Source organism: Nycticebus coucang, chromosome 23, assembly GCF_027406575.1.
Source record: "Nycticebus coucang isolate mNycCou1 chromosome 23, mNycCou1.pri, whole genome shotgun sequence".
NCBI classification, from domain to species: Eukaryota; Metazoa; Chordata; class Mammalia; order Primates; family Lorisidae; genus Nycticebus; species Nycticebus coucang.
The window spans coordinates 6,288,473-6,306,565 of NC_069802.1; the positions used below are offsets into that span (position 1 = coordinate 6,288,473).

The 18,093-nt window shown below is 39.6% G+C and overlaps 1 protein-coding gene across 1 annotated transcript in view; it reads right to left on the bottom strand.

Moving 5' to 3' along the window:
• GABRB1 (gamma-aminobutyric acid type A receptor subunit beta1) overlaps positions 1-18,093 on the bottom strand; it is a 499,704-nt gene that overhangs the window by 16,597 nt on the left and 465,014 nt on the right. Inside the window, exons 6-8 of the mRNA XM_053578133.1 lie at positions 7,391-7,528; positions 7,131-7,283; positions 1,379-1,623 (exon numbers count right to left, since the gene is read on the bottom strand). Of these exons, the coding sequence (XP_053434108.1) occupies positions 1,379-1,623; positions 7,131-7,283; positions 7,391-7,528 (536 nt within the window). The remainder of the gene's footprint in view (positions 1-1,378; positions 1,624-7,130; positions 7,284-7,390; positions 7,529-18,093) is intronic.

Consider the following 18,093-nt stretch of genomic DNA (forward strand, 5'->3'; position numbering starts at 1 on the left):
GAAAGAGTTATTTGAGAGGGTTGCTTTGCATTTTAACCATTTGGCCGAATTTCTGTGTTTTCTTTGCTTAGAATTTTCCTAAAACTGTTTGTCTACCTTGCTATCCTAGTGGAGAGTATGAAGCTACCCCTTGAAGATTCATAATTGGGCTTCTGCCTCATTATCCAATCCCATCTCACAACAGACTTTCTCCTTCAGTCACGATGCTCCTGCTACACTGGCCTCCTCTCCACACTTACCACTCAGCAATTCCTGCCTCGGAGCCTCCGCACGAGCTGTCTCCTTTGCCTAGAATGGACACGGCTTGGTTAGCTGCTTCTCCTCACGGAGGTGTCGGATCAAGCGGTGTTCCTCAGAGAGGTCTCCCTGATCACCTCGCCAAGATGTCCTCCTCCCTCAAATCTGACCCAGATCTTACTCCTGTTCACTACTCTGTCTTACTTTCTTTCTCGAACTTCCTAGCACCTGAAATTACCCACCTCGTTTGTATTTATTGCCTGTCTTCCCACGTTAGAATCTAAGCTCCCTGAGGGCAAGGCATTTTGTCTCAGTCAAAGCAGTGTCCCCAGAGCTCAGAACAGTGCCTAAAGGAGCAAGTATCTGAGTTGTCAGCTGTGTGCCATCTTGATGACGATTTGCGGTAGACAGAGTGTGTCAAGGTACCTATGATAAATTGATTTCAGTGAAAAATGGCACAGGGTACACAGGCTACAGAGATGCTTTTTAAGAACAAACAGATGAATAATTTTAATTTAATATCGCCCAGTGATACTGCAGGTCATAAGGTCTACCAATGAAAATAAAAATAAAAAATAGTAAAAATATCTTGTAATGGCAACAGATAATATCTACTGAGTACTTACTGCGTGCCAAGTATTGTTCCAAATATTAGATATTAAAAAAAATTCACTTGGTCCTTACAACAACTCTGTGAGATAGGTGCACTGTAAGCATCTCCATATTTTGATGAGGACCCTGAGAGCAGAGGTTAGATGATGTAGTAAGTTGTTTTGCCTGAAGTTATGAAGCCAGTAAGTGGCAGAACTTACCCGGCAGTTTGATTCCTTTCTGCGATTGTGACCACGGTGCTATGTCCACTGAGGAGCCCTTTCTTTACCAATCACATTGACCTGGTGTCATGCTTTACACAGAGTTTTACAGATAGTTTGGAAGAAATAATGATTGATTTGGGGTTGAGTTGCTGCTTTAGGTATGTTATTAATCTTACATGACCCTCAATGTACGTAACTTCTTCAAGCCTCAGTCCTCAAATATGTATAATAAAAGGTTGGCTGGGTTTTATTAAGGGTGAACTAATACTTTAAACCTTTTCTGTTTTCAGTTATGACAACATTGTTAGGAATATTTAACACCTTACCTGGACTTTATTCATCTCTAATTTGTTCTTCTCACTGGTGCTCTGGTCTGATTTGCCAGCTCCCTTTTTCTGAGGGCCCTTCCCAAAGAAGATGTAATTGACGAAGGCGTATTCCAGCAGAGCCAGGAACACGAACACGAAGCAGCCCATCAGATAAATGTCAATCGCTTTGACATAAGGGATCTTTGGCAGCGTCTCCCTGAGGTGAGTGCTTATGGTGGTCATTGTCAGCACTGTGGTGATTCCTGCAAACAGAGAGACAAAGCTTAGCTGAAGACGTGTCTTTTCAAGAAGGAGAGGACAGATCCATTCCCTCCCTGTGCACCAGAATGACGGCAGAGACATGATACACAACCGTGCAAAGAGGGCAGAGTTTGGGAAGACAAAACAGCAACCTGATAGCCCATTGATGAATCATAAAATGGAATGTCCAGGTGATGAGTTGAAGACATGTTTTTAAAAGTATGCATAAAGAAAAGAGAAAAGCAGATGGGAGGGCCGATCAAAATCCCACTGGCAGCCTACTGTCAGATGTCCCATTCTGTCACGCAGACCTGCCTTTCTTTTTCCTTCTCTCAGCGTCTTCCTCTTCTCCCTCCTAACTCTGTCATCCTGAAACTAATCCGCACAACAGCTTCTTCTAACCTGAAAGCTGGTGTCCAGTTTGAGTAGATGCATTTCATCCCATGAATCTATGATGCACTCAAGTCACAAGGTCAGTATTGCCTTTTAAAATAGCCAGGTGTCATTCGCAGCCAAACATCACCAAAAGAAGAAACATGTGAGAAGTTCATGATTTAAATCAAGTACCAATCTATGGTTTCTTTCTTTCTTTTTTTTTTTAAGGTATAATGTAATTTTGTTGCTTTGATTTTCCAAATACTGCCTTATTTTCTTGGTTTCAGAGCTTAGAATAAATTAATTTCCTGCTGGCAGGAAAAACCTTTTTTTTTTTTGAGACAGAGTTTCAAGGCTGTCCCTCTCAGTAGAGTGCCATGGCGTCACAGCTCACAGCAACCTCAAACACTTGGGCTTAAGCAAATCTCTTGCCTCAGCCTCCCAAGTAGTTGGGACTACAGGTGCCCGCCACAATGCCTGGTTATTTTCTCGTTGCAGTTGTCATTGTTGTTTAGCAGACCCAGTCTGAGTTTGAACCTGCCAGCTTTGGTGTATGTAACTGGCTCCCTACCCACTGGGCTATGGGTGCTGCCCAGGAAAAAACTTTTAAAAAAACTGAACTTGGATTTGTTGAAGAAGTTTAAGACCATAAAAGCCAGATTTTGTTTTATCTACTTTGTTAAATATGGCGTTCTTAATAGTATAATATCTGTGTGGCTGCATAATAAATATTTTGTGTTGATGATGGTGATAATGAAATGATAATTGGGAAAAGGAAGAAGTGAAAATGAAGTTGGAATGTCGTGTGGATAATTCATGCTGCAATACTAATATTGTACATTTATATGGTCTTTAAATGCAGTTATAAACTGTTTTATACAGCTGTCATAAAAACTTGCTGAGTACAATAGGAAAAGTACATTATTCACATTTTATAGCTGAATAAACAGAAACTCTGAGATAAGTGACTTTGCTGTAGGTGACCCAGCCAGAGGGGGGAAAGCAAGAAAATGCAACAAAACAGCATTGAAAATAAGCAGAGAGGTGAGAAGGTGAAATTGAAACTTGCTGTCAGTACTTAAAAATAAAGCCAGGAAGTGTGAAATGGACAGTAAAGATGAATGAGAGCTGGCAAAGGGAAGGGCGGCCGACAAAATAAAGTAAAGGGAAAGCAGTGTAGCACTCATTTGCAAATCAGATTATTCTCAGCATGTAGTTTTCTTGATTTGACTATTCAACTTATAGCAGAACAGATAAGATAGGGAGCCCAGACTACTATACAAAATGGTTCAGATAAAAGATGAATTCTTTTGTGCTGGATGGATATGAAATAACATCATCAGTGGTCTTCCTTACTTCTTTGAATAAAACTTTAAATTTCACCCAATATAATTTTAGCTAGTGTGCTTGACAGAAATGAAACATTCACTTTGAAAATCACTAACAGCATCTTTGCTTGTATTCTAGTTTTAACATTTTAAGCAAAAAGTATTAGTAAATGAATGTAATTTCAAATTACATATGTTAAAAAATATCTCAGGTTTTAGACTCCAAAGAATAGGCTAAAACAGCATGTTTATATGCTGACATATCTGATAATTCTAATTGAATTTTGATCAGCTTTGAGGACAGAAGAATGAAGAGAACCACAATTCCTGAACTCACTAGTTATTATTATTCCCTGCTGTGGATGCATCTAGTGTCTTTTCCTTAACCATAGCATATATATGCATATTCTAATTCACATTGTATGTGCAGATACAGTTGTATGGTAGGATTAATTGTTTTCTATAATCTTAGAATGTTCAAAGGTTGATAAAGGGCTGCAAACATTTGACTCCATAAGCCTTATGTATTCAGCCAATAAAAATAAGCTGCAGAGATGACAATTGTTCTAGTTGTGAAAGGTATATGGATCATCTAATGCACCTCAGTAGTCTCAGAGGAGAAGTGATGTGATAAGTTAGCATAGCCAGAATCAGTGCTTGTGTGTGTAGTGGTAGATGCTGGGGGGAGAGAGAGAGAGACCCCGAAAGTAAAAACTGAAATGGTTCTATGATCAAATAATGAACTATACCTGCATGTACCCAGATTCGTCAGATAAACCCTACACATTTCAACTTTCCAAATATGTAGTACAGCCTTTCAGCTTTTAGCAATTACTCAAGCATGGTAAGATTAGTTCTGAATCTTGTACCCCCAAGAAGAAAGTCATTCTTTATTCCTTCTTGACCACAGATCATTAATATAGTTGGTGAACTATCTGTGCCTTATTTAAGCATAATAAACTCCCTTTAAAAGGGGCTCAGCTTTTTAGTTTGATCAGGTCCCAGTAAGGTATTTTTGGTGTTCCTTCAATTGCCCTGGGGGTCCTCCTTCACCCAGGCCTATTTCTACAAGTGTTTTCCCTGCACTTTCTTCTAGTATTTTTATGGTTTCATGTCTTAAGTTTAAATGTTTAATCCAGTGAGAGTATATCTTAGTTAATGGTGAAAGATGTAGGTCCAGTTTCAGTCTTCTACAGGTCGCCAGCCAGTTCACCCAGCACCATTTGTTAAAAAGGGAATCTTTTCCCCGCTGAATGTTCTTAATTGGCTTGTCAAAGATCAAATAACAGTAAGTAGCTGGGTTAATCTCTTGGTTCTCTATTCTGTTCCATATATCTACCTCTCTGTTTTTGTGCCAGTACCATGCTGTTTTGATCACTATTGATTTATAGTATAGTCTGAGGTCTGGTAATGTGATTCCTCCTGTTTTGTTCTTATTTCTGAGTAATGTCTTGGCTATTCGAGCTTTTTTTTTTCTGATTCCATGTAAAACAAAGTATTTTTTTGAGATCTTTAAAGTATGACAGTGGAGATTTAATAGGGATTGCATTAAAATTGTATATTGTATGTGAAAATTACTAAATGCAGAATATAAATGTCTTAACACAATAACTAAGAAAATGCCAGGAAGGCTATGTTAACCAGTGTGATGAAAATATGTCAAATGGTATATAAAACTAGTGTATGGTACCCCATGATTGCATTAATGTATGCAGCTATAATTTAATAATAAAAAAAACTGTGTATTGTTTTGGGTAGTATGGACATTTTAACAATGCTGATTCTTCCCATCCATGAGCATGGTATGTTTTTTCATTTGTTAACATCTTCAGCTATTTCTTTTCTTAGACTTTCATAGTTCTCTTTATAGAGATCTTTCACATCCTTTGTTAGGTAAACTCCCAAATATTTCATCTTCTTTGGCACTACTGTGAATGGAATAGAGTCCTTGACTGTTTTTTTCAGATTGTCTATTGTTGATATATATAAAGTTACAGATTTATGAGTATTGATTTTGTAACCTGAGATGCTGCTGTATTCCTTGATCACTTCTAAGTGTTTTGTAGTAGAATCCCTGGTGTTTTCCAGATATACAATCATATCATCTATGAAGAGTGAAAGTTTTATCTCTTCTAACCCTATGTGGATACCCTTGATTGCCTTTTCTTGCCTAATTGTGACGGCTAAGACTTCCATCACAATGTTAAAAAGCAGTGGAGACAATGGGCAACCTTGCCTGGTTCCTAATCTGAATGGAAATGATTTCCATTTAAGAACACAGTAAGTGAAGCAAGCAGACAGCCCTCAGAATGGGAGAAGATATTTGCAGGTTATGTCTCCAATGAAGGTTTAATAACCAGAATCCACAGAGAACTCAAACATATTAGCAAGAAAAGAACAAGTGACCCCATCTCAGGGTGGGCAAGGGGCTTGAAGAGTAACGTCTCTGAAGAAGATAGGCGCAAGGCCTACAGACATATGAAAAAATGATCATCATCCTTAATCATCAGAGAAATGCAAATCAAAACTACTTTGAGGTATCATCTAACTCCAGTAAGATTAGCCCACATCACAAAATCCCCAAACCAGAGATGTTGGAGTGGATGTGGAAAAAAAGGAACACTTATACACTGTTGGGGGGAATGCAAACTAATACATTTCTTTTGGAAAGATGTTTGGACAACACTTAGGGATGTAAAAATAGACCTGCCATTCAATCCTACAATTCCTCTACTAGGTATATATTCAGAAGACCAAAAATCACATTATAACAAAGATATTTGTGCCAGAATGTTTATTGCAGCCCAATTCATAATTGCTAAGTCATGACAGAAGCCCAAGTGCCCATTGACACATGAATGGATTAATAAATTGTGGTATATGTACACCATATTATGCAGCCTTAAAGAAAGATGGAGACTTTACCTCTTTCATGTTTACATGGATGGAGCTGGAACATATTCTTCTTAGTAAAGTATCTCAAGAATGGAAGAGAAAGTATCCAATGTACTCAGTCCTACTATGAAACCAATTTGTAGCTTTCATATGAAAGCTATAACCCAATTATAGCCCAAGAATATGGGGAAAGGGAAGAAGGAGGGGAGGGGAAAGGATGGGTGGAGGGAGGGTAATCAGTGGGACCACGCCTACGGTGCATCTTACAATTGTGAAATTTACTAAATGTAGAATATAAATGTCTTAACACAATAACTAAGAAAACTCCATGAAGGGTGTGTTAACCAGTTCAATGAAAATATTTCAAATTGTATATAAAACCAGCACATTGTACCCCATGATTGCATTAATGTACACAGCTACTATTTAATAAAAAAAATTAAAAAATGGGACTCAGCTTAACATAGTTTAACTTTAGTTACTAATAATATTCAAAATATATTTCCCAAACATTGGTATAGCCTGTTAATAGTCAGTTTAGCTTTCTCAAAATCCATTTGAAAAGAAAACATTATAAATGTCCCCTACTGTCAAAAACAGAGTTCAAAGAGGAAATCATCACAAAAATTAGTTGACAAAAGTTAGTGTTATGAGAATTTAAAATCCCATGAAATACTTGAACTAACTGTACTCTAAGATTCTTTTTTATTTTGGTAAAATGCTAAAAAGATAGTACATTATAAAACATTTATTGGAAACATGCTTATACTTAGATGTTTTATATTCCAGGACTTTTTGGCAATCTAATTCTTTGCCTCGCTATATGAGAGCCCTGGCCTGTAATTCCTAATATTGGTTATTAGTTTGAAAGTCAAGCCCATTAGCTTTGTGCAGTGCTGGGAATGCATTACCTAGTGCGACTCTGGCTGCAGATGCATCATAGTTGATCCAAAATGACACCCAAGACAAAATTGTAATCAGTGTAGAAGGCATGTAGGTTTGCAAAATAAAGTAACCAATATTTCTCTTCAGACGAAAACTTAGCGACAGTCGTGGATATGCCCCTGAGTTGAAAAAGGAAAAAAAAAAAAGACAATCAGATCATCGTTTGATTAGAACCATCTTCTTCCTTCTCATAGCACCTTGGTTCACGCGGGGGAAGCACCCTCACCTGTTGTGAACTCCACCTTCTTGGACACCATCTTGTAGTCAACAATTGAAAACTGAGGAAGTTCAATTTTATTCACACCAGTTACTGCCCCCTCTCCTCCGTTCCAGTAAAACTCAATGTCGTCCGTGGTATAGCCATCTGAAACAGAGAAACACAGCATAAATAGAGCTCAGAAATTCATTTTGAAGATGGGGAGCCGCAGGGAAAATCCCCAGGAGGAAATGGCAAGGTAGCAATGCCTTAAATTGGGACGCGTGTAGGTCACATGTGGAGGGCCCTTTCTGGGGATGGGGTAGTGGCTGCACTGAGAAGTCAGGAGCTCTGGGGATGGGGTAGTGGCTGCACTGAGAAGTCAGGTGCTCTGGGGATGGGGTAGTGGCTGCACTGAGAAGTCAGGTGCTCTGGGGATGGGGTAGTGGCTGCACTGAGAAGTCAGGTGCTCTGGGGATGGGGTAGTGGCTGCACTGAGAAGTCAGGTGCCTCTGGCTTGGGTGGACGTGGCTGTGGCTGATATCACCGCTGCATCCTCCTTCCCACTGTGTCTACCAGCACTCACTCTTTGGTTAAATGAGGGATGGCTGGATTCCACGTATCTGGACTTAGATTTTGGCTATGCGGTATTTAACAAGAGCAACAACAACAGCAAGCAATAATAATTGAGCACATATTTGTCAAAATGGAAGCAGAAGGGGTAAAGTGATGAAGCATAATGAAAGACCAAATTTTTATATACCCATATTGACGATCAACACACTTTAAAAAGAAATGCACATTTATTTTAGAAAATTAGGCAGGCTTCTATTCATAACCTTTGATTATAGCTAATATTATTAAAGCTAATATATAGGTGAAATTTTACGATTATAGAAATTTTTGGTAATACTTTGATATCTTTATACTTAGGAGGGTGAGCTTCTGTTAATTTCAGGGGAATGAGTAGAGCACTGTGGATGGTTCTACCCTCAGCTCTCCAGCAGGAAGGGCCTATGTCGACAGCCTGGTGACTTTCTTGTTCACTCTGTTCCCACTTGCCAGTGGTGTAGCTGGGTTGTAGTCATGTTTGAATAACTTGCACAAAAAGAATAAATGGATATATTTAAAGATCTAAAAAAAATTCAAGGTGCATACACTTATAACTTTGACTTAAAACTTATACAAGCAAACTTATGTATCTAAAATGTGCATACCCTGTAATTTTCTGAAATTAAAAAAAAATAATTTAAGGCATAATTAAAATCATATTTTCTCCTTTCTGTCAACTACAGACAAAGAAGATCTTTTTAAGTTTATTATCTCTTTATATTCACTTCAAATAAAAAAGCATCCAATCTTTTTTTTCCGTCAGAATTACTAGGGCTTGTGTTTCAAAGGTAACCACATAAGCTCTTTGTAGTAGACATTATGCTGGCCTTTTGATTAAGTCCAGGAACATCTTTTCAAGAGCTAAAAAATAATGACACATATTTGAAATTTGGAAGTTGAATGCCAAGTGCCAAGGGGTCACCATCAACTTGTTACTTCAAGAATGTAAGACATTTTAAGCTATTCTTCCTTCTCCTTTGGAGGGGAAACAAAGGTGTTTTTACTGATTTAAAGTTTTTTAACTTCTCTTCCAAAAGCTCTTTTTTGATTTCTTATCTCTGAACTTACTGAACTCACAACAGTCTTACATTTGTTACCCTTTGCCACCCTATGGAGGCCATTATTGTAATATGTTTCAGTTTATTTTATTTCTTTTTCAACTATATCCTTCCATGTCTTCTTGTCCTCTCTTTAGGGGGCTGTCTTCTTTATCCAGTAACTCATTCTATGATGATGCAAGTGTAGACCAGGAAACAGAAGACGTTTACTTGTAGCTATGATTACTGATGTCTGAAAGAGTGTGAGACCCTTTTTACTTATTGGACTTAGAACAACCTGAGACTAATTGGCATATTGGGGATGATTCTGTGAGACTGTGATTCTAAACCTCTCTTCGAAAATCTGATACAAATCTATGAGCAAACTCCACAGGAAAATGCAGATCTAGATAGATGGATAGACAGAATTGAATGTCAATTTCAGGTGACCATGGACACCATTCATGGTAACTAGAACCCACATTTCCTTTCTGAAGAGAAATAGATAGTGGCAACTAACTCAACTTGATGCTCTCTCTCTCATTTCTAATTCAGCCCGTGCATTTCCTCTTCTAAGCCCAGCAGGAACTGGCATCTGGGGAATGTGATGTCCCAGCCCTGTCTAGACCCAGTGGACAGTGGCATCATGGGACGTTTTCCCCCTCAGCGACCAGTGAGAACTGGGCAATAGCAGCATGGAGTCCTTGCGTGGGGATTAGAGCAGCGACAGTGAGGAGAGAGCCGGGTGCAATGGGTCTTGGGCTTTCTAAATAAGGAAAGGGTGCTGCCTCCTGTGTGACTGTCAGAGGAATCTTAGTCCCTTAAGAGGATATGGGAGAGTTGAAAAGGTGGACTGGGAGAGAGAGAGAGCGAGAGAGAGAGAGTGAGAGAGAGACTCCTGACACATCAGGGGATGGCAACCTGCCTGGAGCTCACCATGCTTTCCACCCAGAACTTTCTTTGCATTTAAGGTGCGCTGGCAGTTGGGCCCAAACTCCGAGGGACATGCAAGAAAAACCAATATATGTAAGGAACCCAGTAGCCCTAGAGAAGAAAGACAAGCGGAACATCCGGAATAAAAATGTGTGTCAGATAATTGAAGAGAAGATGGCCATTCTTCAGAAAAGAATGAACTCACAGTGATTTGGAAAGCATGAAGAAACTACAAAAGCTTGACAGACTCGCGTAGGAAATCTAATATATGAACAGAAGGCATTTTTGAAAGAAGAGACATATATGGAGAAGGGGCCATAAAAAACAAAAAGAAAACACAGATTTCCCTGTGCTTAGTAAATAAACTATTTTGCCAATTGTCAGGTCACCCTGATATTATTCTTGAATTATAAGAGTATAAGAATAATCTGGCAATCTTCATGACAGAAAGTATAAGGTATTTACTTTTTTAAATTTTAGATTAAAATGAAGGTACAAATCATTAGGTTACATTGTTTACATTTGTTTAGGTATGGTCCAAGTTGTATAAGGAGTATAAGGTATTTCCAAAGGAAAAACTATTGGACATTTTATGAGCTATTCTGGAAAATAAAAAAACTATGGCATAATATCTACAGAACCTCTAAAACATCAGCATAAAGGACAACAACTCTAAGACCCAAGAGTACAATTCCCTGCCCAAATACCCTTCTTTCTAGAGAAAATATAGAAAGATCCAGAGAACATATGACCCAGGTACCTGTTTGAGGAAACTACTCTCCAGAAGACTCCAATCCAACAAGTGAATCAAGGCAGATAAGTGAATTCACCTTACAAAGGGGACTGTGAAGAATCATAACACTGCTCAACTCTGTTCCAGTGAATTTGAAAATCTGAATGAAATGGTTAATATTTTCATGGAAAAACAGAAGAATGTTTAATGTCCAAACCAGGAGAGATGGAAAACCAAAGCAGCTTGATTTCGCCCTTTACAAATAGACATCTGACAGCTGATAATGCTACTGCTACTTAAACAGTTTCAATGTATAGACTGAGAATAAAAATTTCTGAATTGTTTTCATAAAAGAAGCAGAACATATTAGCAAACAAAATCCAGCAGTACTTTAAATAATAAAGCATAACTAATGAGGTTTATTCTGAGTGTAAATAATATAATACTAGAAAATCTAGCAATATTCGTCACATTAACAGATCTAAGCAGAAAAAAGTGATTATTTACACAGATCTGAAAAGGTATTTGATAATTAATATTCAACAGCCCTTCTGTCTTTTAATGAAGCAAACATTTCTCGATGAATATGAATAGATACTTCTTCAACATGATAATATATGTCTATCTCAGTCCCAAAGTGAGCATGATGCTTATTGCAGAAGCAATAGAACATTCCTCATGAAAATTAAGAACAAGTTAAGAGTGTCCACTATCATTGTTTTCATTTAGCATTGTTCAGGAAATACTGACCAATGCATAAGAGGAGAGAAAGAAATTGAGGTCAGGTTGGAAAGCTGCTGGTAAAGCCTCAGAATTTGCAACTTATGTAATTGTATACCCAGTAAAGAATCATATACCCAAAGAATTGTATACCCAAAGAATCATCTGAATAACTATTACAAACAATAAGAATTTGGTAGAGTAATGGTGTATGAAATGACCAGACAGAAGTTGATAGCTTTCATACACAAAAATAACTTACATAATGGATAGAAAGTCCCCTTTACAATAGACAAAAATATCTAACAATAAACAGAGACATGGACAGTATCACTTAAAACACACGTGAAGGGCACCAAAGAAGCCTGGAACAAATGAAAAGTCGCATCCTAGTTTTGAACAAGAAGATGACATCACATCCTTCACAATTCAATGTGATTGCCTAAGTCGAGTGACACCAATGGGGATTGGTGTTTATTTTGGGAATGAGGCAAAATGATTTTAAAGTCAAAGGAAGTCATGAAAATCCAAGAAAACTGTAGAAAATGAGAGAAATATGGAACAACTGGCCCTACCAGCCTTCATATTTGCAACAACGTGATCTTAGTGCAATTATAGACAAAGAGAAAACTCAAAATTAAGCCAAATATATAGGAAAATTTAGTGTATGAAAAAAATGACACCTCAAATGATTGGGAAAAAGAAGGTTCAGTAAATCATTTGGAAAAATTGGGAACTACTCGGAAAAGTAGTTTGGTCCTCATCTATTTCATGCCATATACTGCTGTGAACCTCAGATACCCATGGGACACAACTACAATAGGGACTCTACCTAGAAACACGAGAGCATTCTGTTATATTCTTGCATGGAGGAGGCCCTTCTAATTATGACAAATAATTCAGAAATCTTAAAACTGATAGATTTGGAAGTATGCCCCAAAACACCATAAATAGAGTCAAAAGAAAATAAGAAACAAAAATACTTGCAGTATACATGGCAGATAAGAGCCAGTTTTCTTAGTATACGGGCTATCCCCAAAGTTACCATACAAAGCAAAAATGGGAAATTGTAGTTAAATGTACTTTTACTTATAAAATATTAATTATAAAATTTTACAAAATATTTACAATAATTCTCTATGTGTTAGTGACTGCTTTCTATACACACACACACACGAAGTCTTGTCTTCTACTCTTGGTGAACATGTTCCAAGATACCTGTTGTTATAATTTTTGTATGTATGGTAACTGTTAGGACACCTATATAAAAATACTCCACAAACTGAAAAAAAAAAAAAAAAGAAGAAGAAGAAAAACCAAAAACCTAATGACAAAATGATAAAAGGAGAGTTGAAAAGTAAAAATGCCCACCTTCAATCATAAGAGAAATTAAAATTGAAATTAAAACTATATAAAGATAGATCTTTTTTTGCCCCATTACTTAACAAAACCCCAGAAAGTGACAACATGTGTGGTTGCTTAGCACGCAGAGAGGCAGGTGCTCTCATCATGCTGGTGGGGGTGTAATTTGGTATAACCCATGTGGAATACAGTTTGGCTTTAGCTATCAGAAGTATAAATGTCTATACCCTTTGACCAAGCAATTCCTGTTCCAGAAATTTGTCCTATAGATTGAATTGCACAATTATGAACGATGCATGTACAGGATAATTCATTAAGTCACTGCTCTAATAGCAAAATATTGCAAATGACATGAACATATCCCAATAGAGGAATGGTCAACTAAATTATAGCACATTAATGGACCGTTAAAAAGAATAAAAAAGAATGAGGAAGTTCTTGCATATAATATAGAAAACTCCCCAAATCCATACGTCTTTTGTATTAACCTGGATGGAGTTGAAACACATTCTTCTCAGTAAAGTATCAGAAGAATGGAAAAGTAAATATCCAATGTACTCAATACGAACATGAAGCCAGTAGGGGATCTGATTCATGGAGAATTAGGAGAAAAACTCATTTCAATTCAAGTTGGGGGGAGGGGAACGAAGAGAATGGAAAGGGGGAGGCTTGGGGTACTCTCAGTTAATAGGCATAATGTGGGGGTAGATGGTACACATTTTGGGTGCAGGACACAACTACAATAGGGACTCTACCTAACAAATTCAAATATGTGACCTGGTTATTTGTACCTTCACATGAACCTGAAATAAAATGAAATAACCCAAGGTTAGACCAAAAGTGTTACAACATGCTAATATATATGTGCAAAACGTGAGAAAAGCCAAAACATATTTGCAAATGTGTGTCTATTTATAAGAACTTTTGGAGAGACAGATAACAAGCGAGTAGAAATGATCCCCTCTCTGGGAGACTAGGCAGTTGGCCACAGAGATGAGAGGGAAAATTTTTACTATATACTTTCCCTAGTTTTAAATTTTTGAATAATGTGAGTAAATTAATAATCAAAAAGTTAAATTATAAACAAGAAAATGGTAGAGTCCTATATATGTGTTCTCCACATGAGCAATGAGATTTTAGACACATACCTCTGGAAGCTACAGCGTGGGGTTTACTCAGGAGAAGTCCATGAGCGGGGAACTGGTAAGATCATCATTTCCCAAATTCTCACCACCCCGCAGCTTGGACTCCTCAGAGGTAGCCTGGGTGTGTTGTGGCCAAGGTTCCAGGAGAGAGGGAACTAGTCTTACTGTACATTTTACATTTTTATACAATTGGGTGGACATTTGTGTGACTGTGTGAGTCTGTGACAAAGGAAGGTCCCAGGTGAGGAAGCAACCTGGTCGGAAAGGGGGAGCCTTGGAGACTCCGCAGAGGGCCAGCCTGGCTTCTGTTGAGTTAGATCTACTGAGTCTGCCTTCTGCCAGGGAAGAGCAAATGAGCTTTCAGGATCCTCCTGACCCGTCTCTCCTCAGAGACGTAGAATTGCTGTCTATAAAGTAACACAAAATCACATCAGTTAAAGGGTTTACGATGCCCATGAGATGGAAACTAGCAGATTGGCTTGGAAGAAAGGGAAGTGCTGACTCCAGGCCTGGGAGAAATTTCTCCCATGTGGACCTGTTTTATGTGATGAAAGATGCCTCAGTAACATCCATTTAGAAAGATGGCACAAAAGGTGAGCTTTTCACAAAGAAAGATGGAATCAAAGTAAGTATTTAGTTTATTTTTTTTAAGGCCTTTAAAGAGCTAAGACTCAACAGTCCACGTTTGAAGCTGTCTTCTTGTCTGACGTGGTCTGATGTTCACACCCTTTGCTCCCGTCCCACATCCTGGGGAGGTCGGTCTCTCTCTCTCTCCCCCCCCCCAGAAGGTTATTCTCTCTCTGTCTCTCCTCTCTCTCGTCTCTCTCTCTCCTCTGTCTCTCTCTCCTCTCTTCTCTCTCTCTTCTCCTCTCTGTCTCTCCTCTGTCTCTCTCTCTCCTCTCTCTCTCCCCCCCCTCTCTCCCTCTCTCTCCTCTCTCTCTCCCCCCCCAGAAGGTTATTCTCTCTCTGTCTCTCCTCTCTCTCGTCTCTCTCTCTCCTCTGTCTCTCTCTCCTCTCTTCTCTCTCTCTCTCTCTTCTCCTCTCTCTCTCTCCTCTGTCTCTCTCTCTCGTCTCTCTCTCTCCCCTCTCTCTCCCCCTCTCTCCTCTCTCTCTCCCCCCCCAGAAAGTTATTCTCTCTCTGTCTCTCCTCTCTCTCGTCTCTCTCTCTCCTCTCTCTCTCCCTCTCTCTCCCCCTCTCTCTCTCTTCTCCTCTCTCTCTCTCCTCTGTCTCTCTCTCTCGTCTCTCTCTCTCCCCTCTCTCTCCCCCTCTCTCTCCTCTCTCTCTCCCCCCCAGAAGGTTATTCTCTCTCTGTCTCTCCTCTCTCTCGTCTCTCTCTCTCCTCTCTCTCTCCCTCTCTCTCCCCCTCTCTCTCTCTCTCCCCTCTCTCTCCCTCTCTCTCTCTCTCCCCTCTCTCTCTCCCTCTCTCTCCTCTCTCTCTCTCTCCTCTCTCTCTCTCTCCTGTCTCTCTCTCTTCTCTCCCTCTCTTCTCTCCCCCTCTCTCTCTCCCCCCTCTCTTCTCTCTCCCTCTCTCTCTCTCCCCCCTCTCTCTCCTCTCTCTCTCTCTCCCTCTCTCTCCCCCTCTCTCTCTCCTCTCTCTCTCTCCCCTCTCTCTCCCCCTCTCTCTCTCTTCTCTCCCTCTCTTCTCTCTCCTCTCTCTCTCTCCCCTCTCTCTCTCCTCTCTCTCTCTCTCCTCTCTCTCTCTCCCCCCCCTCTCTCCCCTCTCTCTCTCCCTCTCTCTCCTCTCTCTCTCTCTCCTCTCTCTCTCTCCTCTCTCTCCTGTCTCTCTCTCTTCTCTCCCTCTCTTCTCTCCCCCTCTCTCTCTCCCCCCTCTCTTCTCTCTCCCTCTCTCTCTCTCCCCCCTCTCTCTCCCTCTCTCTCTCTCTCCCCTCTCTCTTTCTCCCCCCCACCCCCCGCAGGTTCTTGCCGGGCGCCTCCGTCCGCTCCTAAGCTGGACTGCACGCGCTTTGCTTTTAGTTCTCGGCATGGAATGTTTGCCCTGAAGTGTTTTTGAAGGCGGGAGATCTAACCAAGTGTCTAGAGAGTCTCCGTGCAAAGAAACACTATTTACAGCTCAAACCCAGTGTTCCTGTTTCAATTGGGGGCCGGATTCACCTGTAGCTTTTGACTTCGTAAGATAAGAAAGCCAAATGGGTCTAATGTTGCAGGGGCTCTAGATCTGCTGTAATTATTCAAAAGGCTGCTTTGGATTCCTTTTGCATTCGTCTTTGTATCTCCATGATATTCCAAGCAGCCACAAGTAAGCCATAGAAGCCAGATTTTAAATACATTCTCATGGTTAAATGCAAAGCTACACAACTCACTTACTGTTGGATACTAGCAGCCTACTATTTGGCCGTCTGCTCCCTAAGGATAGCCGTCTCACTATTTTCTCAAGCAAATCACTAGTTTACCAGGTTTTTAGAGAATCATTAGAAAATATGTCCTTGTAATAACTGAAAATTCATCTTCTCAGAGATCATCCACCATCAAATCCTTGCTCACCCCTTGGGCGAATAGAAAACAAACCCAATACTTCTTCTATATAATAGCATCTTCCAATTTTGAAGACACCTCTCACGCTTCCTTTCTGAAGTTTTTCTCCAGGCTCTGGTCCTTACTCAGTCTTTGAGCACAGCCGTTTTCCTGCTCATTATTTTCCAGGTTGCTTATATGCCCCTCAAAGTACAGGGTCCCAGACGTGGAGGCAGCCCTGTCCGCCTTGTTTCTTCTGCCTCTCTTGGGCTTGTCTGTCTCATTTCCGTGTATGGGGATCTGCCCCCAAGGTTAATTCGGCCCAGGTTGGAGAGCCACTCCTCACATTCCTCCAGTTTGAGATCTGAGAGTGCAGTCATGTTTTCTGGACCTAACGCACCAGAAACAAGGTCAGGATATTCAGGCTTCTCTCTATTCCACTCACGCCATGTTGGGCCAATATGTAAATCCCCAGAATGACTTTTCTAAGAGTCTTGTTTCCTCCTATCTGACTATTTACACTGCCTAGTCCATTAATCCCTGTCTGTACTAGATCACACCTGTGTAATGGCTTTTAGACCCAGGCATTATATCAAATATGTTAAAATGTATTCATACTCCATATTAAATGTAATTTACACATCATTATAGCACATTGGACTGCAGCTGACTTGTTAACATATTACATTAGTTTTAATATTGTAGCATTCTTTATGCATTTTGGAGCTAGTAATTTGGTTATGACACTTGAAAACTTTTAGTATGTAGACATTTTGCTTATAGCGTCTGATGGCTAAATGGCTTGGCTGAACCCCAGACACCATTGCTCTAGTGCAATGACCAAGATCTCCATCTAAACTTTATGTATTTGGACTATATCTGGCTACTTCTAAATTTCATATGGGTGGGAACTGATTGTGGCCATTCCTGCTTTCTAATTGGCCAGTCACCTGGAACTTCTCAAGATGAATCTGCCTGCCACATTGAACTGCATGAGACCAGTGTATCTTTGGCCATCTGTGCTTCTCCGGGGCTGAGCCTCTGCACGCCCTCTTCCGACCTCCTCTACCATTTTTACGGCCTATGGATGAGACCCCCACATGCTTTATCCCATGCCTGTCCAACTCACAGGCTGGTTGGCCAGCAAAGATTGGGACTTTTCTCATTCTAGTCAGTGGTCTTTCACGAAAGCAGCACAAGTTCAAATTAGCTTTGTCCATAATCACATAATTTTTATTTTCTTTCAGACTTAAGTATAAGATATAATATTGTCTCCATTTAATTTGATCAAGTTTAATTTCACATACTTTTTTAGCCTGTTGAGTTTTTTCCTTTGATTTTTTTTTTTTTTTGTGTGTGTGTGTGTGAATGTCCATGGGCACATGCGTGCTTTAATTCTCATTTGCTCACCCTCTTAGTTTCATGTTATCTTCAAATTTGTAAAAAATGCCCTTTGTCATTATTCCCTTGATTGAGACAAATGTGGAATGACAGAGACAAGGCAGGAGCCTTGTAACACTTTTCTGTAAATATTCCTCCGGGCTGATAACAAAAGTCTTTAATCAGCACTTTGTGAGGTGACACCATCATTTATTCATTTAATATTTGCCTAATTGTTTTAGCCCCAAGTCTGCATTTCTATATTTATCATATTTCCTTGACTTACTGGTTTTGTAGCCCTATCAAATAGATCTGTTTTGCTTTCCGTTTAGTGAAAT